The sequence below is a fragment of the Chiloscyllium plagiosum genome, chromosome 20 (assembly GCF_004010195.1).
Source record: "Chiloscyllium plagiosum isolate BGI_BamShark_2017 chromosome 20, ASM401019v2, whole genome shotgun sequence".
In the NCBI taxonomy this organism is placed as follows: domain Eukaryota; kingdom Metazoa; phylum Chordata; class Chondrichthyes; order Orectolobiformes; family Hemiscylliidae; genus Chiloscyllium; species Chiloscyllium plagiosum.
In genome coordinates this window covers 36,729,562-36,754,790 of record NC_057729.1, presented here as the reverse complement: position 1 = coordinate 36,754,790, position 25,229 = coordinate 36,729,562, and the positions used below count along the sequence as shown (strand labels likewise).

Sequence of the window (25,229 nt, the reverse complement as noted above, 5' to 3'; positions counted from 1 at the left end):
TTCATCCCTAAAAAAAACTAAGGTTGATTTTTATACAAGTCAAATGAAAAATTATGAAACTTTTAAGCCGAAACCCTTAGGTCATTTATACATGATATGGACTTGCATGTATACATGCAGTAATTGATGACTACAACACCATTCTCAATATCCCAAAATCAATCCCAGTACCACTATCAAGTGCATTTGTGGCATTATGTCAGATCATTCTCAGAATCCTGTGTCGGGAGGAACATGATGGAAGATAAGGAACGAGTAGAGGCAGGGCAAGCAGAAATCAGGGAAAATGTATGTCTTAGTGTCTTGTTTGTACTGGTAATGCATGATGAACTTATCAACTTGAAACCAAAATGTGTGGATAGCTTTGTTCACTCTATTTGGATAGTATCACCAGACTCAGGAGAATATTCTTCATCATTTGGTGGGCTGCACGGTGGCACAGTGGTTAGCACAGCTGCCTCGCAGCGCCAGAGACCCGGGTTCAATTCCCGACTCAGGCGACTGACTGTGTGGAGTTTGCACGTTCTCCCCGTGTCTGCGTGGGTTTCCTCCGGGNNGTGTGGACTTGTTGGGCCGAAGGGCCTGTTTCCACACTGTAAGTAATCTAATCTAATCATTAGTAAAAAGGTGCTGGGAATCAAGCAGTCTTGTGTTCATTTGGCATCAATAGCTTTGCAAAATCAGCTGAATTATAGAACTGGTTTACCCTTACTATTCTTGCATTGCATTCAAGCAAGTAAATATTTCATCTGCATGTTTGTCATTATATCAATTAACTAAGGATTGGCATTACACAATCCAGACTGACTGAAGCTTGCAAAATCTTTGCTGGTGGCTAGAATGAACTGGGGCACAGAAATTGAGAGATACCATTGTAGTGGGTAACACCATGATTGTAAATACAACTGGCAGTTGATGCTAAAATTTCCATATTTTGATTTTTCTACTATAATGTACATGCATTGTTTGTTAGTTTAACAATACACGAATGTATATTTGTGTTTAGACACTCTTTGTATTTATATCTTTTGCTAACTTGCATGTCAGAAGCAGCCACGTTTTCCTAAAACTTCAGCTTTCTCAGCCATCATCAGAAGCTTGCACAAATGGCCCCAGAATGTGTGTATGGCTACTTAAACATATCACTTCTATTAAATCTTGGAAATACTTGGCTGAGGAACATTTTGTAAATGTTAAAACAAGCCACAAAGGCAGAAAGTGCTGGAGAAACTTAGCGGGTCTTGTACCATCTGTGGAGAGAACAGTTAATGTTTTGACTCCAGCTAAAGAAGACTCTCACCTGTACCTTTTGTTTTATATTCTCACTCCACATTCTTCCTATCAAAATGACATGCTTCACACTTCTCAGTGTTAAATTTGATCTGCTCATCGACTTGTCTAAGTCCTTTTGAAGCTCTACACTATCGTCCTCACTGTTTCATTGAGATTATATTTATATATATATACTAATATATATCAGGAAGAGCAAAGGTCCCACCGCCAATTTTAAGGAACCCTGCTACAAGCATGCCTAACAAGTCCAAACGTTATCAATTCACTTCTGTATCCCGTCACTCGGCCAATTCATACCCATGTTTCTACTGTTCTTTTCGATCCACTTGACCACACTTGTCAGCTGGGGACACTGGACCAAATGCCTTCTGAAAATTCATGTACACCACATAAATGACTCTGTTACCTCGTCAAAAAACTCCAGCAAGTTAGTTAAAACAAGATTCAGCCTTAGTGAATCCTAGCTGGTTTTCCTTATTAGCTTACATTTTCCCAAATGATGGCGATAATAAGTTTGATGAAAAATTTGAACACCATGGCCATTCATTAGACCATTATGGTGTCTGAATTAGTTCTTTCTAAATTAAAGTCACAATTTTAAAATGATAATATTTGATGTTAGAAAAAAAATGTCTCTGAATGATTCTATTTAAATCGTTATAAGAATTCCCTCTATAATTAAGATTTTATCCAACCTTGTTTCATGTTTTCCTAATTGTCATATTGATTTTGAATTTATGAGCTACAGTAAATTCAATGAGTAAAATTAGTAATTTAGAAGTAAGAACAGGGAAACTAAGTATGTTTTAAAAGATAAAATTTTAAATAAAGAGATGCTGTGACTTAACATTTGGATGTGCAAGTGGCATGGACTTTTATAGATAGCAGCGCAAGTGTATAAGATAGCACGGTGACAAGTGTAGGGGTGGCACGGTGGCTCAGTGGTTAGCACTGCAGCCTCACAGCGCCAGGGACCCAGGTTCAATCCAGCCTCGGGTGACTGTCTGTGTGGAGTTTGCACATTCTCCCCATGTCTGCATGGGTTTCCTCCAGGTGCTCCCTTTCTGCCGCATTACAAAGATGTGCAGGTCAGGTGAATTGGCCATGCTAAATTGCCCATAGTGTTAGTTGCATTAGTCACAGGGAAATGGGTCTAGGTGGGTTACTCTTCAGAGGGTCAGTGTGCACTTGTTGAGCCAAATGGCCTGTTGCCACATTGTAGAGAATCTAATAAGACAATTCACCTCATGCCCTTCGGGAAAGCAAATCTGCCATCCTCACCTGGTCTGGCCCACATGTGACTCCTGACCCACAGCAATGTGATTGACTTTCAACAACCCTCTGAAATGGCCTTTGAAGCCACTCAGTTGTATCAATCGTGACAAAATCTCAACAAAGCAATGAAACTGGATGGATCACCTGGCATCAACCTAGGCACAAGAGAAGAACAGGGCAGAAACAGCCCTATCAACCTGCAAAAACCTGCCCAGCTAATATCTGGGGTCCAGTGCCAAAATTGGGAGAGCTGTCTCATGGGCTAGTTGAGCAACGGAACCATACTATCACCATCCCTGAATATGTGCTGCCCCACCGTCAGCACAGAGCTAGCAGAAGTGGCGATACAGTGGGTTACAGGCAGAATGGAGTTGCCAAGGGAGTCCTCAACATTGACTCTGGACCCCATGTAATCTCATGGCAGCAGGTTAAAAATGGGCAAAGAAACTTACTGCTGATTACCACATGCCGACTTCCCTCAGCTGATGAATCAGCACTCCTCCATGTTGAGCAATACTTAGATGAAGCACCAAGGGTGGTCAGGGTGCAAAATGTATTCTGGTTGGGGGATTTCAACATCCACCAAGAGTGGCTCACCAGCAGTACTACTGATCGAGCTGGTCAGGTCCCAAAAGACATAGCTGCTAGATTGGGTCTGCGTAAGTGGTGAGGGAACCAACAAGAGAAAAAAACATACTTTACTTCATCCTTACCAATCTGCTGGCTGCAGATGCATCTATCCATGACAATATCAGCAAGGGTGACCACTTCACAGTCCTTGTGGAGACAAAGTCGTGGCTTTGAGAATACACTCCATCGTGTTGTGTGTCAATATCACCATGCTAAATGGGACAGACTTTGAACAGATCTAGCAACTCAACACTGGGCATCCATGAGGTGGCATATGCCAACAATAGCAGCAGAATTGTACTCCAGTTCAATCTGAAACCACATTGTCTGGTATGTACCCAACTCAACCACGACCATCAAACCAGTGGATCAATCCTGATTCAATGGAGAGTGCAAAAGGGCATGCGGGAGCAACAACAGGCACAAAAATGAAGTGTTAACCTGGTGAAGTCACCAAACAGGACTACTTGCATGCCAAACAGCATAAGCAGCAAGTGATAGACAGAGCCAAGTGATCCCACAACCAACAGATCAGATTTAAGCACTGCAGCCCTGGCTTATGCAGTTGTGAATAGTGGTGGACAATTAAACAGCTCTTTGGAAGAGGAGGTTCCACAAATATCCCCATCCTCACTGATGGCAGAGGCCAACATATCAGTGCAAAAGATAAGGCAGAAGGATTTGCAGCAATCTTCAGCCAAAATAGTGGATAATTTATCTCAACTTCCTGCAGAGGCCCCCTGCACTGCAGGTACCAATCTTCAGCCAATTCAGTTCACTCAAGAAACAGTTTCAAGTACTGGATATTGCAAAGTCTTTGGAACCTGAAAACATTCAGGCAGTTGTACTGAAGATTTGTGCTCCAGAACTTGTCACAACCCTAGCCAAGCCATTCCAAAACAACTACAAAGCACTAGCAATTACACAACAATGTGGAAAATTTTCCAGGTATGTCCTGTACACTGAAAGTAGGAGAAATCCAACCAAGCCAATTACTACCCTATCAGGCTACCCTCGATTATCAATAAGCTAATGGAACGTGTCATCAACAATGCTATCAAGCAGTACCTGCTCAGAGCTAACTTGCTCAGTGATGCCCAGTTTGGGTTTTGTTAAGGTTACTCAGCTCCTGACTTCATTACAGCCTTGGTTCAAAAATGGACAAAAGAGCTGAATTTGAGGTGAGGTGAGACCAACAGCCCTTGACATCAACGCTACATTTGACCATGTGTGGCATCAGGGAGTCCTAGCAAAACTGAATTGGGGGAAATTCTTGTGGTTTTAAGGTATATTATGTCCTTTTTTTTTTGCAAGAGTGATTTTGTGACAGAGGCACAGTTGTCTATTCCAAGCCCATAAAGTAAACAGCTTATGAGGACCTGTGATCTTTTTTTAAAGTTAGAACAGTAGAAACTGCATAAATGGGTGGATCCAGGCTTTCACTGAACCGAGGTTTTAGTTTAGCTGAAGTTGTTGGGGTTTTGAAGTTGGCTGTTATATATTACACTGTTATATATTACACTGCCACAGCAGGAAGCTGGAGTTCTCTCTCTATTGCCAGAATTTACTCTTGGAGTTCTTTTTTCCCTAAACTAGAGAAACATTGCAAGTGAGACAATCTATTTTACTGAATTTGCCTTTGCCAAGGGTGTGTTTATGGGATGTTACCATATTGGAACAGTTGCTGTTTATTAGTAAAATAATCTGTTCTTCTATTGAATTATCTAAGTTTATGGGAAAGTTATCATTAAAGTTATACCAATTTATCTTTCATTGGTTTGTAATTTAACTGGGTGTAAGAATACAATATATTTTATTTAAAGCCAGCTAACATGAGCAATCAAATTACATCTGGAATACAGCATCTTATACTTGCCTTGAATAAGATAAATATTGGGGTCTAGGTTATCACCTTGATATGTATATGAAGGGATATTGGTCTGGTCCACAAAAGTATAACAGGTTGGAATCATATCTGGCACATAGAAAGGTGGTTGTGGTTGTTGGAAGTCAGTCATCTCAGCCCCAGACATCTCAGCAAGAGTTTTTCAGAGTAGTGTCCCAGGTCCAACCATCTTTGGCTGCTCCATTAATGACCTTCCCACCATCATGAAGTCAGAAGTGGGGATGTTTGTACATGATTGCATAATGTTCAGCACCATTCACATCTCCTCAGATACTGAAGCAGTCTATATTCAAATACAACAAGATCTGGAGCAGGCTTGGGCTAACAGGTTGCAAGTGACATTCATGCCACACAAATGCCAGGCAATGACCACCTCTAATAAGAGCCAATCTAACCACTACTCCTTGATATTCAATGGCATTACCATCACTGGAGCACTAATCAACACTCAAGGAGTTACTGTTGACCAGAAACTCAACTGGACTCACCACGTAAACACAGTGGCACTCAGAGCAGGTCAGAAGCTAGGAATACTGCAGCGTGACTCACCTTCTGACCCCCCCCCCCAAAGCCTGTTCACCATCTAAAAGGCGCAAGTCAGAAGCGTGGTGAAATACCTTCACGCCCCCTTTCCTGGATGAATGCAGCTCCAACAACACTCAAGAAACTTGACATCATCAAACAGCTGGCTTGATTGATACCACATCTATTCCCCCCACTACTGACGCTCAGAAACAATAGTGTATACTATCCACAAGATGCGCTGTAGAAATTCACCAAAGATCCTAAGTCAGCATATTCTAAGCACATGATCACTTCCATCCAGAAGGGCAAGGGCAGCTGATACATGAGAACACCACCACGTACAGGTTCCCCTTTCAGCCACTCTCTGTCCTCACTTGGAAATACATTGCCATTCCTTCGCTATCACTGGGACAAAAACCTGGAATTCCCTTCCGAATGTCATTGTGGGTCTTTCTACAGCACATGGACTTCAGCAGTTCAAGAAGGCAGCTCAACACCATCTTCTCAACAACAACGAGGGATGGCAATAAATGTTGGCCCAGTCAGTAATGCTCAGAAGTGAATAAATAAAGACATGGCAAAAGGGTTGTTTCTATTTAAAGCACATTTCCTGTAAAAAAAACAAGGATCCACACAATTGTAGTTCACCTGGTTGTGGATTTTTTTTGTATGATTATATAAAGAATAAAAAAGTATTAGAAAATGTTCAGGGAAGGGTTACTAAGACTTTACTGGTTAAGGGATTGCTTCATAAAAATCTTCAATATCATTGAAGGATTATGATAAGCAAATCATGATAGATTGTAGGAAAATAACAAAGACAGCATAAAATTAAGATATTTACGAGAAGAACTCCAAAACAAATTGTTTAGGTGGTTAGAATTTTAAGTTGTTAGTTGCAAGCAATTATTAGTGTAGATTCTTTTTGAAGACAATTAGATATTGACTAGAAATAGAACAAGATTGAAGAGTATAGGAGCTGAAAAGAGGAGTAAGATTCAACTCAGTGACTTCTAGAGAAATCAACCTACAAACATAAAGTACATGACCCTGTGTTGTGTATTTTTATTCTGGAAACAATATTATTTTTGAGAGAGAGAATTGCTGAGAGCTCCAATCCACCTTTATTAGTCCCAGTTACTAATTAACTGAAATCCTACTGCTTTACCAATAGCATCCCCTGCACTAAGAGACAGAGTGAAGGCTGGATCTGAAGAACATTTGTTATAATTTTCAATTTAACCTTTAGATACTGACAGCTCAGCACACACTGTGCACCCTAGGCCAATTTATTATATTTCAGATGTATTACTGTGACACTGAAAAATTATAGCAATGATTTCAGTAGTATTCTTACTCACGTAAAGTGATTTGTGTGTTAACCTACAGTTATTAATTTTGAGTCTCATCAGCTCAGAAGTAGGTTCCAACTTGTAGTGTATATTAAAATTTGAACAGGTTGCAACATTGATTTGGCCAGAAGTTTCTCACATTGATCTATCTTCAGGTCATCCTTTATCCGTACAAAAGCTTTTTCCATAAGTGGGGTGCTAGCTGAGTTATACCACGATGTAGCTCAGAACGAGATCATTGAACTTCTTCCCTTTAGAGTAAACTAGATGATTCTTGGACCCATGTAACAATAGGAATAGACTGCATGGACCAGAACCTGTTTAAAAAGTGTGTTCCCATTTAGCCAGCAGTAAGAAAGGGCCAATGTGAGGAACTACCCATTGGCTATTTAGGTACATTATTAACTACTTCAAAGTTGTTATCCCTGAGCTCACTGACATTTATTGGTGGTTCAGGTCTCCTGTATCTCCTGAAGGCTACTTAACTGTTGGGTTTACCAGTGACTGGGCAGACCCTTTTGCAAAACATTTATTGCCTGATCAAGGGACTCTGCCTCTTGAACATTAGCCTCCTGCCCTGCATCTAACCACATTCATCTCATACACAACCCTCCCCAGAACCTCAACTTACTGATACTCCCTTGTTTCCAGGAATTCAGCAATGATCCCTGGTTAAAGCTTCAGTAAATTACCACTGTTCCTGGAGGAACTTCCTGCAAAGTGAAGCTACCAACTCTGATTGACAGTTCTCTGGGGAACAGTTTCCATTTTAGAGGGGAGTTCATTCTATACGAGACCTGATGCTATCCATTTAATCACCTGTTTGCACTTAAATAGCGCCGGGTTTCTTTCGGAGCTTTCTTTTGGTGGACTAACTACCATCCTTGCATTAAACTCCTCCCTCTGTTTCAAAAGGACACATTAAAGTTTCGGATTGGGTCATTGTTTCACTCTTTAACCTGTTTATTAAACTAAGTTTGTTTGACCCAACATTCTAATGGTAATAAATTCATTTATATTATTTCCAAGTATTAATAAAGAGAAACAATAATAAGATAAAACGTCAAAGATTTGTGCAGCATGCAAGTAGAGTGAAGAATTAATGGTAATATTTTAATTCATATCATGTTCTGAAAATTAGAACAGGCTGAAGCACAAATCTTGAATGAGAAAATAATCAACAATTCCTGACCTGACTCTGCCATTTTCAAACAACAGTAGTTCACACCAATTGTTCAGATGAGGACTGAGTGCCAATTTATATTGGGCGTCTGGATTTTGGCATGTGAAGTCTTCTGTTGTGCTGTCTATTTCCCATCAATTTGCTTCCTTCAACTGCAGCATCCAACACAGTGTCAGATGCCATCTACAGATTGGTGACACCCTGCTCTGCAGCATCATTATCTCTCCCAGTCCCTCCACCAATTGTCTTGACATTCAGTACTGAACAAACAGAAATTTCCTCCAGCTAAGTATTGGTTAGACATGTATTCAGCCTCACCAAAACAGGTGAGTTGAATTTCTGTCTGAATACGTTGGACTGTAAATCCTCTTTTCACCTTAACCTAATTAATATGGAGAGGAATTTCTGATAAACACTTTAAGCATATTTAAAATTAATATCCCAAAGAATAACCAAAAAGTCTGATAATATACGTTTTGGTACAATGTTTCAAGATTGCATTGATGCTGACAATGTGAAAATATGAATGACATTATGTCTAAATTATTAACATCATATTTAATTTGCTTTTTTTCTTTAGGAACAGTATGTCTTTGTTCATGATGCAATTTTGGAGGCATGCTTATGTGGAAACACAACTATACCAGTCTGTGAATTCAGAGCAATGTTTTATAACATCAGCAAAGTGGACCCACAAACCAACTCCAGTCAAATCAAAGATGAGTTCCAGGTGACCAAAAAATAAAAATAAAACGCAGTAAATGATGTTAAATATAAAAATGTGTGTGATGAATGTGCATCAGTATCCTGAATAAATTGGTGTCGTGCCTTTCTGAAAATATTATGAAAATTGATGGAAAATTGGCTTTGGAATGACTGACTGATAAACTGTTTTGATTGGGTAATATTCAGAATTGAAGGAGGAAAACATTGAGAACCATTGAGTGACTGCATTACAAACTAAAATCAATTTGTACCAAATCTAATTCATAGATGCAGTTTTGTAACAGGTTTCAGTTAAACAGTTGCAACAGGAGCTAAAGTACATAGAAGAGGTATTAACTGGTCTTTCATGTTGGATTTCCTCTTGTCCTGGGGACAGAAATATTTGAAAACAGTCAAATAGCAGGAATTGATGCATCAAACACTGTGTCCTAACAATGGGTACTGGCAAACAGCAAAAACAATGAGATTGTCTTAAATTGTTCTGGGAAGTCACTAATGATGGTAGTCATTTAGGTTCCAGAGACAATCAGAAGGCGCAATAGTGCCAATCCTCAACATTAGAGGCTTGGAATATTCTGGAACTCTTCAGTTACTAAAGAGGTGCCATTAAGAGAACCCTGTTGAAGGGTGCAAGATACTTAGCAAAATAGAGGACTTATAACCAATTCAATATGTTCCTAAGTGCTTGCTGGGAAGCAAGGCAATTGGGAACTAGTTTATGGCTGTGAACAGCAAATTTTGGACAAATATTTCTTAATAACAAGTTTAATGGGCAGCTGGAATGAATGCCAGGGAAGAAATTGAGATGAGGGCGTGGGTCTCATTTTTAAAAATGTAGGATTAATAATTTTGAATGGATGAGAATGCTTTTCATGTAAATCTGTAATGTGACCATCCGATATAGAAATATAATCTTATTTCATGGGAAGATATTGAATGATCAACCTTTTTTTCTTTTCTTTTATGCTTTATAAACATTAACTCCTGTGAATTTTTCTTTACTGTTTAGTTGAAGAAAATCACGTGGTCCTACTCTGCTATTGAAACATAGTGACAAATCATAGTTATGAGCTAATAGGATGAACTAATACCAATTGGGAAAATGTGCTACAGATATTTCAGGACTACTCCATGGCATCTTAACTACTGTAAGAATGTATATGAACATAAACAGCTTGGCACATACCTCTCAACAGTGAAGCACTTACATCTACATTGAAGGAGATGAGACGGTGCGGTTTTGAAAAAAACGCATTGTTTTGTTTATTCAAATGGGAACTTAAATGTTCCAGCCATTTGGACTGGATTTTAATGCACAGCAATGGCTGGGTTGCAGTTGGGTCAAAATATAAAAAGTGTAAATGCCTTAATCTCCAGTCAACTCACCCAGATTGAAAACCAGGTTTAATAGAAGCAAGACAAGATACTGGCAAACAATTCCATTTCCATTATATGGATTGGCAATTAAATATTTTGTTGAGTCTGTTAGCGCTGATGCAGCTTGTTTTACAAATTTAAGTCTCGCTGGGTGGTTTTCCAAGTTCTCAGGAAAGCCAGTAGCTGAACTGAGGCAAGGATAGCTTCAGGAGAAGGTAAAGTACATTTGCAGTTCTGCTTGTGGGTCCAGAGAAGCAGGTTATTTCCTCTCAGCTCAGTAGCTGCACCACAACCAACACACCAGCCCCTCCAGCCTCAAGGATCAATCTTACCTGACCACAGTTGCCAGTATCAAGGATCAGACTGTTACCTGATATTGGACACAGTCTCAGATTGGGGATTGCAGCTGGCAGTGTCAGACACCACAGTTTCAACAGGGATCAGATCACCCAAACCCCCCCTTCCCCTCCCCTCCAACTGGACTTGCAGCCTCCTCTGAGATCCTCTCTGATCTATTGGAGCCAAACGTGCCAACCAGTCTAACTGAGCTGAAAATGTGTTGCTGAAAAAGCGCAGCAGGTCAGGCAGCATCCAAGGAGCAGGAGAATCAACGTTTCGGGCATGAGCCCTTCTTCAGGAATTAGTCTAACTGTCAGGTGGACAACCTGTCAAGGACTAAAGACAGAATCTGCCCCCTCAGTTACAAGGCTGCACAGCCTCACAGCAAACCCTAGGATCCTGGGCAGTTTGAGCATGAACTGGCCTCTGAGTTACATGGAGGCTTCTCAGAGTATTTAAAGGCGTTTAAAAAGGCTGTCTCAACAAAGACCAATCAGAGGAACCATTGTTCCACATCCCCTTTTAATTCAGAACATTGTGCAGGAAAAATCAAAACTGAGTTTTCAAAACTTGCCTGCATTCATTCTTTCAGAGTATTTAAACATTTTTTTTCCCGCAGGAAGCAAACCAGGGACCACCTTCTTGAACATTTCCAGTATTAGCACATGTTGGAGTCAGAGAAAATCTTAGTCCCACCAAACATCATCTTTGAGAATAGGGGAGAATATTGGAAGGAGGATGAAATATTTTCAGCTAATTCATGTAAATGAAAAGAGGAATATTGACAATTGCTGAGTTTTTCTCCTTTGTAATTTTCATTTCTAGACATTAAATATTGTAACACCTCGTGTACGTGCTGAGGATTGCAGTGTTGGTCTATTACCACGCAATCACGACAAGAACCGTAATATGGAGGTCCTCCCACCAGATAGATGTCTCCCATTCCTTATTTCTGTTGATGGTGAAACAAATAACTACATAAATGCTGCACTCATGGACGTAAGCAAAAATCATATTCTTTCATTAGTCGCATCAGATATTACAATTTGATATTTTAATTTATTCAGTATAGATGTTCTTATAAGAAGACAGTTGAAAGCTGGTTCCTCGATAGAATCAGAATCATACAGTAAAGATGAGGTCCATTGCATCTGAACTGTCAAAAATATGCTTCTGCTTACATTAGTCCCACTTTCCTGCTTGAAGCACATAGCCTTGAATTTTTTGACTCTTCAAGTGTTCATCCAAGTACTTTTTAAAGTTTTTGAAGTTTCAACCACCTCCCAGCAGTGCATTCCACATCCCTGCCACCCTCTGAGTGAAAATGTTTTTCCTCAAATTCCCTCTACGTGTCCTGCCTTTCATTTTAAAATTATGTACCCTTGTTGTTGACCCTTTGACTACAGGTTCCAACTATTTTATATTCACCCTGCCCATGTCTCTTATAATCTTATTAACCTCTATCAGGTTCCCCCCTCAATCCTCTCTGCTCCAAAGAAAACAACCCAAGCTCATCTGACCTTTCTTCACGGCTGAAATGTTCCATTACAGTCAACATTCTGCCAAATCTCCTTTGCACCCTCTCTGTACAATCACATCTTCCTATAGACTGACAAAGACAAGTGTCTTACACACCTACCTGAACTACCCTGTTAACTGTCCTGTCATCTTTAGGGATCTGTGTACAAGGACCCCAAGCTTCCTTTATTCCTCTGAGCTTCCTAGTGTTTTGTCATTTATTGAGTAATTCCTTTATTTGTTCCTTCACCCAAAATGGAGAGGCAATGGTCTGGTGGTATTATCACTAGACTATTAATTCAGTGTCCCACGTGATGTTCTGGAGGCCTAAGTTCAAATTCTACCACAGTTTATGGTGGAATTTGAATTCAACTTTTTAAAAAAATGGAATAAAGATGATCATGAAACCATTGTCAATTATCAGAAAAACCCAGCTGGCTCATAAATATCCTTCAGGGTAGGAAAGTTACCATCCTCACCTGGTCTGGCCAGCATGTAACTCCAGATTCACAATGATGCGGTTGACTCTGAAATACTCTCTGAAGGGCTGAGCAAGCCACTCAGTCATACTAATGGCTATGAAGTCCCAACAAAGAAATTAAGCTGGACAGACCACATGGCATTGATGTCAGCACAAGAAAAGACCACAACAAAATCAGCTGTGTCTACCCTGCAGAATTCTCAATACTAACATCTGAGAGCCTGTGCCAAAATTGGATGAGCTATCCAGGCACCCAGCTCTCTCACAGACTAGTCAACCACTAGCCTGATACAGCCTCATGGAATCATACCTGATAGACAATGTCCCACACACCACCATCACCATTCCTAGATATATCCTGTTCCACCAGCAGGACAGACCCAGCAGAGATGGCAATAAATTGGTACACGGTTGGGAGGGAGTTGCCGAGGAGTATTTAACATTGATTCCAGACCCAATGAAATCTCATGATTTCAGATCAAACATAGGCAAGGAAGCTTCCTACTGATTATGATGTATTACCTTCCCTCATCTGATGAATCAGCACTCCTCCATTTTGAACAACACTGGGAGGAAGCACGGAGGGTGGCAAGGGCATAAAATTCCACCAGCCAGAGTGGCTCAGCAGCAGCACTATTGATGGAGCTGGTCAGGTTCTAAAGTTGCTAGTCTGGGTCTACAGCAGATGGTGAGGCAATCAACAAGAGGGAAAAACATACTTGACCTCATCTGTTGGCTGCAGTTTCAGTAAGAGGATTTCACTGCACAGACCTTGCCGAGATAAAGTCTCATCTTCATATTGGGAGTTCCCTCCATTGTTTTGTGTGGCACAGTGAACATGCAGCACATGGACACCATCATTTTAAGAAGGCAGCTCACTATCAACTTCTCAAGGACATGTTGGGACAGGCAATAAATGCTGGCCGGCCAGCAACACCCTCATCCCATGAGTGAATAAAAGCAAAAGTGCATCACTTAACATTTATCAGGGTTAAATTCCATCTACCATTTGATTGTATAAAATGAACATTTCCACATTTCACTTTAATAAAATATAGTATATGTTTGTATTCAGAGCTGAAGTGATTCTGCAAGAAAATGGTGCACAAGACTTTTCCTGTTAGTAATCTTGCAGCCAGTGGTTTTACAATCCAGTAGAAAGCCCAAAGAGATGTTTGGCTTTTTGGTATATCCAACTCTAATTTCTTTAATCTGAGCAAACATAAAATATGTTTGTGTACTGTTATTACGACTGAATTCCAGAGATCCATCAGATCCCCGAGTCTTTCAAGGTCCAATGGTAATCCTTCTTGCCATCTTCAAATGTATATCCTTGAGTGTATCCCTGTTCGTTACCTTTTCTTCAATTTCCCTTGTTCACAGTCTGTGATAGGACCAAGAACTGTGCATTTCAAAGCAAATTAGCAAATGGAATCCCACCGAACCTGTGCTCATGGTTATCTCTGTGTCCTTTGAAATTGTTTTCTTGCACTGGCTTAGATGTTTATTGTCATCTCCTGTAGTCCCTCTTTATATCAAAGATGTGCTCCAGTCTTTGCAGTATTTTTATCTGGCTTCTAAGTAAAATTACATTTAATAACTCAGTGTCCACTGTGTATACAATGTTGCGTCTCTGACTGACAGTTAATCTGCAAGCTGCATATTTAGCGGTTAGTTGCTATAATGTCTGTTTCATAACTTGTAATGAGTCTTACTGTTTTAAATAAACTAATCCATATAGTTAGTCAGTCATAATGGGCACATGATTATTAAACCATTATAATTAATATGATAGTTATCACTCAATCCTGTCCATTCTTTGGATAATTAACTTCATCCTGCATTCAATGTTCTTCAGATGCTAAACCCTCACTACAGAAGTTGGATCAACACCCACACCTTGATGGTCTCCACCTTTATAAATTCAACGATCAAACTTCTTTTGCACAATTTTATTTGACTTCACATGGATGTCCCAAATCTGTCCATCCATCTATCTCTATCTTGAATATTTTACATATAAAACTTGCAATGTAGTAAATTTTAGACTCAGCTCTAAATTATTTTGAAGTAAAAGTTGTGTTACTGACATTTTTTTCCGTTGTTGAAATAAACAAAGCTACATGTGACAGAGTTGACTAAGAAAGTTGCTTTTTTTTGTCACTTTCTCAGAGCCACAAGCAGCCTGCGGCCTTTATTGTCACACAGCACCCTTTACCAAATACTGTGACAGATTTCTGGAGACTAGTGTTTGATTATCATTGCTCAGCCATTGTAATGTTGAATGAACTTGATGCTGCACAGGTAGGGAAAATGAACAAGCTGTATCAAATATATCCGTTCTCATTCCACTCCTTTCTTTTATAATCTGGGAAGTAACGAGTATATGGTTTTAATCAGCTGTTATTTTGGGGAGGTCAGGGAAATGTGGGGATTGTCCTTATTCATATGTTCTTAACTTTTAACACACTATCTCTGCCTGATATTACATATTATTTTACATAACAGCAGAAGGCTCTTAACTTATATTAGAATTAGTATGATGTGGCAAGTTGCGTGGAAACCAGCATTAAAAAGGAAATGGAATAATAAAGCAGTTACATTGGGAGATGACAATGTTGAGAGATCTTTTTAACAAAGTGCGTCTCATCCTTAGTTAACTTCTGGTAATGTTCTGGAGGAATGATCAATGTACTAAATATTCACCCATCAATGTAGTCAATAGTAATTTCTCGCCTTTGCTTTCAATCTGTTATAATTATTTGCACCCAAATGATTTCATTCAGATCTGTACAAGTGAAGAAATGTTGAGTGTAAGGAGGTGCATCAATAATATGGCTATTTAAAAAGTAATTATTTTTAAACCACAAGTAATTCCATATTGACAGTGACAATCATGAAACTCGATGTAGACTTTGAGGCCTGAGTTTTGTGTCCAAGTCCATAACTGCTTGTGTCTTTTAACCAGCTCTGCATTCAGTATTGGCCAGAAAAAAGTCTGTGTTGCTATGGTCCCATCCAAGTGGAATTCATTTCAGCAGACTTTGAAGAAGATATCATTGTTCGGGTTTTTCGGATCTACAATATGGCACGAGTAAGATTAAAATCTCAGGAACTATTCAGAATGAATGTTCCTCTAGTTATTCTACTGAGTCGTAAACTAAAATCATACAGGAAGTACTTTGTTTTTAAGAAGTATTTAGAAGTAAACCTTTTGTGAAGTTGTGCTCTCTCCTCATAGTTCAATAAGAACTCTCTCAGATTATTAGCCCTTAATTTTAGTTGTACTACAATGCAGTTAGTTGTTAAGCAGAATAAATGTTGCATAGCTTCCCTCCTATTGTGAAGCATCATTGAACAATGACAGAGATCTATAACTTGATGCAGAACACTTACTCTGATATGTTTTAAGCACAGCTGAGCAAAATTTATCTTTTACTCTAAAATGATAATAAAAATGTAACTGTAAATATTTAAAAGGTGTGTGCTCAAACTGAGACCCAGAACAACATGAGTCTTGAACCTTCTTCAGAAAATCTGGCTAAACTGTTATGATCTCTGTAGAGGCCAATAACTTTGAAAAAGATTTTCAGTGACTCCGTTCTACTCTAACAAGTCGGTTAAAAACACAGACTAAAGACTAATTGGCAACTAGCTCACCAAACTACAGAAATTAGTTAACTAAGCAACACAACTGAAAGCTTTACATCAAACTCCTAGCAGATGTCGAGTCTTGAAGATCATCCTGGCTTTTCAGCAGCCGAACCTAATTTTGCAGTGCCCTTTGAATATTGTTCCACTCCGTCCTGCATACATCACCAAACTGACTTCCAGAAGTAAAGCACACACTTGCAACCCTTAAATCTCAACAAGTTCCATCTCTATGAATAGAGAAGCAGTTCATCAGTGACATCCTACTTGATGACTAACACAAACAACGCTTTTCTCTGCCTTCGACAGCAGCAACTGTTCCTGGGTCTCCAGGTAGTGGGGAGGGGTAGGGAGCTGTTGGATCCATCAGTTAAGAGGTAGCAGCATGGAGGGCAGGAATATCAGGTGAAAGAGTGATGGAGATGTAGTTGTAGAAGGATGGTGTCAGTGGAGAGTTGGATCTTCAGTTTAATAGCAACTTGGGAGTTTTCAATCCTCTCACTTTTCCTAGATAGCTATTAAGCTTAAGTGAATCAGAATCCTAAAAACTATCTGACTTTAAGTTGTTTTTTTGGAGGGTTCCACATGCATGGGAATTGCCAGTTGGAATCTTCAATTCTCCAGGCAATTCCCATGAAACCTGCTGTGTTGGGGATTCTGCATTGTCTCACGTAACTCCAATCTAAACTGCTGTCATTCGCCATTGGAACATCTGGGCCATTTATATTTTAGCTTAAATTAGGAAGTGACGGTGTAAATTTTAACTGTTTTCAAAGTAATGCACATAATGCTCCAACAATTCTTTCTTTAACACCCTCAAATAAACTGAGTATTTCCACTCTCCAGGGATGTGTCCTGGCAGTTTCACAAATCTCTACATGAAAGAGGCTGTAATTAAAACAAACGATGCACCACAAACCTTGAAAACATGCAACCAAACCCTTAAAGGATTCAGCAAGGAATCTCAAATTAAGATGGAAAAAGCTTCCAAAATCTAAGGATCTAATGCAGTGACCTGTAGGAAAGTGATTAATAATCTAAATGGAGCAAAAAATAGAGAATAAATTGGCTCATTTCAAGATAAGTCATAAATGGTGTTGGATTATCTCCCAACTATTTAAAATAGGATGAAGTTGACTAGATAACTGCTGAATGTAATCATTCATTCAGATATACTTTTCATGTGATTGTCAGAAATCCATCAAGACCCTTTGAGCACAATCCCCTGATTGCACTGTTAAACTTTCTGCCTCGTTAAATCCTAGAGAGTGAAATTCTTCAAAACCTAACACAAAATACAACATAGTGAATCAACAGCATGTTCATCAATGTATCAGTTTTATTGTCAGTCAAGGGTAGAAAGTGAAACTTGACAAATCTTCATAAAACGTTTGCCTCAATATTCACTGAAAGAGGTTGAAGCATCTTGAAAACTTAAGTATTGATTCATGATGAATCTATGTTCTGTTGGTACAGACTAACTTTACCGCACTTGTCTTCAGTTCATCTGATCCTTTTTCAGTGGATCAGTGCTTTGGGGAATCAAATCAGAATTTGATATCTACCAATACTTTAGTCTTTAAAAAATGGTACACTCCTGATAATGAATTATGACATTGCCACTATTTACTGGCAAATAATCCATGCTCAGATTATGTGCAGTATGTGGATACAATTTTGAGTTTCCACAGCTATGTTCTCCCTTCTCATCACTGATACCGGGCCACATTATGTTCATTGACTCACACATGGACACATTACTCCTCTGCAGCTGTAGAAATTTAGATGCTTCATTGGCATAATTGCCAAAACTGTCCATCATATATAGATCCCCTCTGGGTTCAGCTGTGGTTATGGTGTCAGTAGCCTTCATGTCATTTTTTTTTAAACTTGAGACGGGATAATATTGCATTTCAATCTACACATTTTCTATTATTTGTAATGCTTTAGAACTGTGGAGAGATCTTGGATTGCAAATGTTTCAGTTTTGTATTAGTTCAGTGTTTCAGTTTTCTTCTGTAAATGGTCTTCTAGCCTCAGGATGGATACCGTATTGTGCAGCAGTTCCAGTTTATTGGTTGGCCATCGTACAGGGACACGCCAGTGTCAAAGCGCTCCTTTTTGAAACTAATAAGGCGTCTGGAGAAATGGCAAGAGGAGTATGATGGGGGTGATGGTCGCACTGTGGTGCACTGCTTGTGAGTATCCATATCACTCAGATGTTTTTACCATTATTTCAACAAAAGGCACTTTTGATTGTTACAAAGAACAGACTGTGCAAACTGCTTGTTAACCTCAATCTCTTCTCTCCATTTTGCGTTTGCCTCTCCCGTGCTTTCTCTTTCTCTCCATCTTTCCTCACACCTCCCCCACCTTTCCCTATCCAATTCTCTCTCTCCTCTCCTCCTTTTCCATTTTCTTTCTTATGTTCAATCAGCTCTCTAACCCTGCTTGTCCTGAATGCTGAATTCCCCAGTGTAACGCCATGGGAGATCTGTTAGTGATTGTTCATTTGGAAAGGAATTTCTACCTTCCAACATTCGCAAATATAAGACTATGTGATGGAAAACATAGCAAAAACAAGATGGCTCATAAAGCTTTCCAAATATTCTCTGCTTCTTTCATCCTCAGCACTGTTATCCCATTTCTACAGTATACATGCACCACTTTACATATGAGCTGTACTACATTTCTACATGGAATGAAAAGTTTGAACTAAATTTAGGTGTACTTTTTTGAGAATTCTCCATCACTCACCACTAGGACGAAGCTACCCAATAAAGTTTTATTTATGAAACTTACAATCCAGAGCAAGAAAAGTATTTTTTCATTTCTTCAATCTTGGCTGTCCTTATTTGAACTTATGATTCAAAATTGAATGCAAGAAAAGGAGTAATCTTCTCAGTTTCAAATTTACATGACTGCATTCAATGGTTCAGCATTTGCTCACAAATTTCATCACCAGATAAATTGTCAGGTACAATGTTAAGGTGAGCTACCTGCTCAAATGAAGCTATAACTGCCACTTACTGAACAAGAGGAATGATTATAAACTCTCATACTGTATTACAGAACACAGGGATAATATGGAAATTTACTTCATCACCTGCTTCCTCAAAATGCTTATGCTTTTGTTTTTTTAGCAATGGTGGTGGGCGAAGTGGAACACTTTGTGTAGTTCGTAGTATCTGTGAGATGATTCATCAACAGAATATAATAGATGTTTTTCACACAGTCAAAACACTACGAAACAACAAATCCAATATGGTAGATACACTGGTAAGTTTAAATACCTCTATGTGTTGGAGTAATGGAAAAGGACTTCTGTAAAGGTTTTAGTCTCAAAATTACTGTTTATGTATTCACCATTGATGTTTAACTCTTTTGAGTGATGATCCTCTGTTTATCACGTTAATTCAGGCATTAGTCAAATTATTTTAATTGAGCAAAGTTCACTGCTAAAATACTAAAGTGGAAAATTACCCTGGCATGTCCACAAAAAGAACGACAAATGTACATCAGCCAATTACCATCCATCAGTCCACTCTCAGCTATAAACAAAGTGATGGACAATGTCATTGACAGTGCTATCATGTAGCACTTACTCACCTGCTCAGTTTAGATTCTGCCAGCACCACTCAGCTTCAGAACTCATCAAAGCCTCTGTTCAAATGTGGGCAAACAGCTCAATTGTAGAGATAAGGCAATGGAACCACCTCTGATCTCAAAGCAGCAGTCAATGAGTACATTATCAAGGATTTCAAGTAAAATTAAAGTCAATGAGGATGAGGGGGAAAACAGTACAATAACTAGAGTCATGTTGAACACAAAGGGAAGTTGTGCTTATTGGAGACCAATCATCTCAGCTCCATTTTATTGCTGCAGAGGTTTCTCAGGGTAGTGTCCTAGGTCCAACTGTTCAGCTACTCCATCAAAGACCTTTTTCCCATCATTAGAAATGCTACAGATTGTAGCATTGACTTTTGGCTCCCTCAGAGCTCCATTGCAGCAAGTAGCAAGATTAGGTAGAACACTGATCATAGTGTCAGAACGCAGTGACACAAACTATCTATTCGGGTGGAAATCCTGCCTCAAAGAACTGCCGGCCAATCAGCACTAGGGCAAGGGTGAACACTGCTGAGCCCATATCTCATTCTGAGAGCCTAAGTGCTGGAAGCGAGGGCAAGGTTAAGTACAAGGGACTCACAATGCATTGCACAATATGTCTGGTAGAAAAGGAGATGTTTGCAGTTATTGATCAATCATCTCAGCCCCAGAACATTTAACTGGGAATTTCTTCTGGACAGTAGAGTAACAGCTATCAATAGCTGCTACAAAAAAATGCTTTATTGACAAAACATCCTCAGATGTGTAGGTCTTCCAATAACTGGAAGCATCTTCCTTTATTACAAGTTTACGTCCAGCAAATTTTCCTCCCAATTCCCATTGCCTTCAATTTTAGATTTTGATAAACAGGAAGAAAAATTTTTTTTAAATGAAAGATGTGCAGTTTACAAGATGTGTGTCTTTATCTCTCCTAGGAGCAATACAAATTCTGCTATGACGTGGCACTGGAGTATTTGAATTCATTTTGAACTTACATGATGAAAAGATTCATTGTGGGATCACAGTGATAATTTTATCAGAAGAAGCCTTCATGTCATGTACAAAATAGTGCATCAAAAATTGTTTGCATAGATTTGTGTTTTCAAGGGTCATGTTGAAACCAGAAAGGGAAGCAAGCACAAACTCTGTAATAATCACATACATTATCCACAAGAACTACCTGGATTGGCTACAGTGTTGGACTACTCCGCCTTTCACTGGAGTTTTGCTTATGCCAGAAATAAATTGATGTCATCTGTTTAGATGAAGATTCTGCCAGCTGTTCATTTTGTCAGATGTCCTTGTATGTTACATTCCAATTTATTTAAATTGTTTGCATAAAGTCTTAATAAATGCTATCTATGATCTGTTAGCAAAGTTTTATTCAGCATTTTATAAATAGGATTAGAAATGCTAAATAAAACAAAGCAATAATTTTCCTGTTTGATGTTGATTTCCTGTTAATTTTAATGTTGCCACTTTCAATAGCCGCCATTGAAATGGTACAGTTTTGGAGCACCAATTCTGTTTTGAGAATAAGGGTTTAAGATATCAATGCAATTTTTGAAGAGCATAAAATCTTCAACAATTCTTCAGGTATCTAACTTCGAAGCAAAATGAGCAGCATTAAGCTGAAGCAGTATCTTTTGCAGGAATAATATTCTGTGTTTTGTCCACTAAAACTATGAGCATGTTATAAGGAGAATGATTTACGTGTGAATTCAGAGATAAAAATTGTGGATCTTGGATTTCTGAAACAGTAAGAGGAGCAATTATAATTCGCTCCGTCTAAAATAGGAAAACAGGCTTACATTTCTGATGTGACCCTTCATCAGAGTTCTAAGTTCTGATGAATGTTCTCACCCTGAGGTTAACCCATTGCTTTTTTTTATGCTGGTTCAATGATGTATATTTCCAGCATTTTTGATGTTTATCTGAATGAGGTTCATTTCATCTGGGGCACTGTTTTCAATTAACTGGTTAATACCTTTGCATTAAGGTGTCTGCTATTCTAACACAGTCATTAATCTGCAAACAAATAAACAGGTTAGAACTACTATATTAAAATAGCCCAGACAGAAATTTAACATAAATGCATTAGCCAGCGTATTGATAATAATGCAGAGAAAATTAAGCTCTCGGGCGTTTATGTATTCTGTCTGATTGATGGAGCCATCAGTAAATTGCATTAGCTGAGAAGATTGTAGTACCTGAGGGCCTTGTAAAGGTGGTTTGCTGTATTTTGGGTGTGATTTAGTCTGACTCATTAAGGTCATTGTTATTGACAGAAAGCAAGATTGTAGCATAAACCAAGTACATCTCATGTTAATTTTTACTGAGATCTTATCAAAGCTTCATTCTCATACTTCTGCTGAACTTTGGAAACTGTTTGTTAACTTACAATTCTTGTAGATTACATGAACTCCTTCAATATACATTTGTAAGAGTGTAACAAAAATTGACAGACTGAAGTCCTTAAACTTTAACAGGACCTTAGAAACTCTACCTCTTATCAGGTTGTTTGGTTGTTGATTTAATATCATTCAATGACTGAAGAAAATCTGTAAAAGATTGACGTTCGTCTGATATATTTTTCTTCATAGTTTGTTTACTTTGCTGTGACTACATCAGTTGTGCATTATTTATACAATTTGTCCAGAGCAAAATTATTGTCTCATACTTATTCTGGCTTTACCAAAAGAGAATATGCATTAGTGCACAAACCTTGAGTCATCCGTTGCAGCTATGTAAAGTTATTATCAACCACTTAGATGCACAGGCCTAATTTCAATATAGGATATCGAAGGATTTGCTCCAAGCTCAAAGGTCAAATCTGTCGTGCTTTAGTAAATCTCAGTATAGTTCATGGTATTATTAACATATGGCAGAATCATATCTAATATCATGATTAACTGCCCAAAGTCTGTAATTTCTTGCAAAGGCTTTGGTGTTGCAGAGCAAATTCTATATTATCCAATATATGATCATAAAAGATCAAAGCAGTATTCCTCATTTTTATTACTGCAATAAACAAAACCGAAAAGAAGCATTATAAAAGTAAAAGCAAATAACATTGTGAGTTTTGAATTGCCAACATTTTTGGCATGATTTACTTAAAACAAATTAAAACTGTCCCATTCAGGACCATTGTTATGAACAATGTGGAAGGTTTTATGCTGTAACAGTGAACTGTGATTTAATTCAAGTGCTGTAATTTACAGGGCTTGTATACCATTCCTCCCCCATCTCCACCTCCCCATAAACCATTCCTCTGTCAGCCCTGCACCCCCATTTCAACATTAAATGTCCTAGATTATTCACCCTAATTTACTAACACTGCATAATGAGAAAATAAAGCCAGTGTACAAGCAAGAAAATAAACCAATACGTTTCTTCCCCTGTGCTCATTGGTGTTTGTTGTTCCCTTTACAGCCCAGTTTCTGTGTTTGGTAGATGAAAGCATGTTTGAATAGCTTCACTGTGTAATATTCTGTAGCAAGTTACTTTTCTAGCTTTATAAGATGTGGTAAGTTATGTTAAGTCAAATAATATATGAAATATATTTTTGACAGTACATAAAAGTAATGTGATCTTTTTACAACTGTAATGCCATCTGACTAATTTATTCTTATATGTTGTAAGGAAATGTTTGTAAAATGGGCTTTGTGCCATCTGTACAATAAAATAAATGGAATATGTGATGCAACCACTGTTATGTTGTGCTGATTTTGTTGTTCTGTGTAAAATATGGCCCAGTCTTAGAAACATGGAACACTCCAAGACAGAAGATGGAAATTACCTCAAAGTTTCATGAGTTTTGTTATTGAAATTTACTCATGTGATTGTAATATTTTACGTTATTCCAGCCCCAAAGGAAAATGAGTCCAATGCTATGGAACTAGCAACTGGCATTTGGGATAAATTTCCGGCTTAAGGCTGTCCAGAATTCTAAATTTAATTAAGAAATCACTGTTTTTTGTGATGAACTGTAGTCTTGCTAAAGAAATGAGCTAAAATGGAATGAAGGATCTTCTTTACCCAGACTTATATTGTGACTTAACCAACTTGTGACAAATGTTTTATTGACAAATTTAATGAAGGCTCAACAAACAGTTAACATAGTACTCATTAGAATTTCAAACTAATACTCCAATGTGCTTGGTATTTATTTTGTGCAGTGTGATTTTATATATGAAGTTGCATGCTGTTCTGTCTCTCAAGAAGGTTTTATTAAGAAGTATTCGCATTTCCTTTAAAATTTCTAATACCATAATATTAAATAAGTCACAAAACCACAGATTTTGGAACCCTGATTTTTGCTTTCATGGGTTAGAGAAGATTTTCTCTCCCCCAGGAGCTGTTATATCACAATTCTATTTAGTCTTAACCCTGAATCATATTCTCATTAGTACAAATCACAATCCTACAAGTTGAAGATTGGGGTGCCTGGCTTACTTTTGCTGCTGGCTTATTATAGTGCTAATATTCCAATTTCCAAGCCAAATGGTTAGATTGTCATTGTTTGCTGCACAGTCCAGGTATGGCTTTAAGAAATGTCTGCAGCTGCTCTTTGATCCTATAGGTTGGTATTAGGTTGACAAATGAAACTTTGTCTGCCTGTGGCTTAGTTGGTTGAAGGAGTTCTGATCAGGGAACCTTTCTACATTGACAAATCTGCACCAGTCGCTCACTTGGCAACTCAACTATGAAGACGAATGGATAGTCTCTTTTATGCCTGTACTCCCTGACTACAAGTATTAAAAACCATGATCAAGGGACAAACTGTTGCATTGCTGCCTCTGATTGTGCTAAATAACTGGAAGTGATTAGCAAATTCTGCTACCTTTGGGTCCACAGTAGCAGATAAAATGTCCCCTGATACAATGTACGATACAGTCATTGGAAAAATAGCAAGCATTTCTTGGCAATTTTGTAAAATGTGCATAACACCAAGCTGACCCTTGGGAACAAGATGACGATGAATAGTCAAAGCCTGTGCTCTCAACACATTGCTGTGTAGCTGCAATTTATATTCTCGGTCTCACCACCTCAAGGCATCCCAAAGTGCTTTACAGCTAAACAAGTCCTGTTTGAAGTGTAGGCACTGGAGAATTACAATGAGCTGGTAATGCTCACACACTAAGGTCCCACAGACGGTAATTAATAATGACCCCATATTCTAGGTTTAGTCATTCTGGCTGAGAGTTATAAATATCAGCCAGGAATATTACGTCAGAAATTATTCCCTCTTACTCTTCATATTAATGCCATGAGATCATTGGTCTCCAATTGACAGGTCAGATGGAAATTTAAACAGAAATATTTTAGCAAGTATAAAGATTGTCGAGAAGATGGACTTTTTACAAG

At 38.5% G+C, this 25,229-nt stretch overlaps 1 protein-coding gene across 6 annotated transcripts in view; it reads left to right on the top strand.

The window, feature by feature from the left end:
• LOC122560178 (receptor-type tyrosine-protein phosphatase T-like) overlaps window positions 1-23,563 on the top strand; it is a 1,397,629-nt gene extending 1,374,066 nt beyond the window's left edge. For 5 of the 6 annotated variants that reach the window (XM_043710557.1, XM_043710558.1, XM_043710556.1 and 2 more), the window contains 7 exons: window positions 8,745-8,894; window positions 11,432-11,605; window positions 14,778-14,909; window positions 15,574-15,699; window positions 18,291-18,454; window positions 19,400-19,535; window positions 20,798-23,563. In XM_043710557.1, the coding sequence (XP_043566492.1) occupies window positions 8,745-8,894; window positions 11,432-11,605; window positions 14,778-14,909; window positions 15,574-15,699; window positions 18,291-18,454; window positions 19,400-19,535; window positions 20,798-20,851 (936 nt within the window). In that variant the 3' untranslated portion in view covers window positions 20,852-23,563. The remainder of the gene's footprint in view (window positions 1-8,744; window positions 8,895-11,431; window positions 11,606-14,777; window positions 14,910-15,573; window positions 15,700-18,290; window positions 18,455-19,399; window positions 19,536-20,797) is intronic. The other variant, XM_043710562.1, reaches the window with a different exon arrangement.
• The last annotated feature ends 1,666 nt before the right edge of the window (window positions 23,564-25,229 follow it).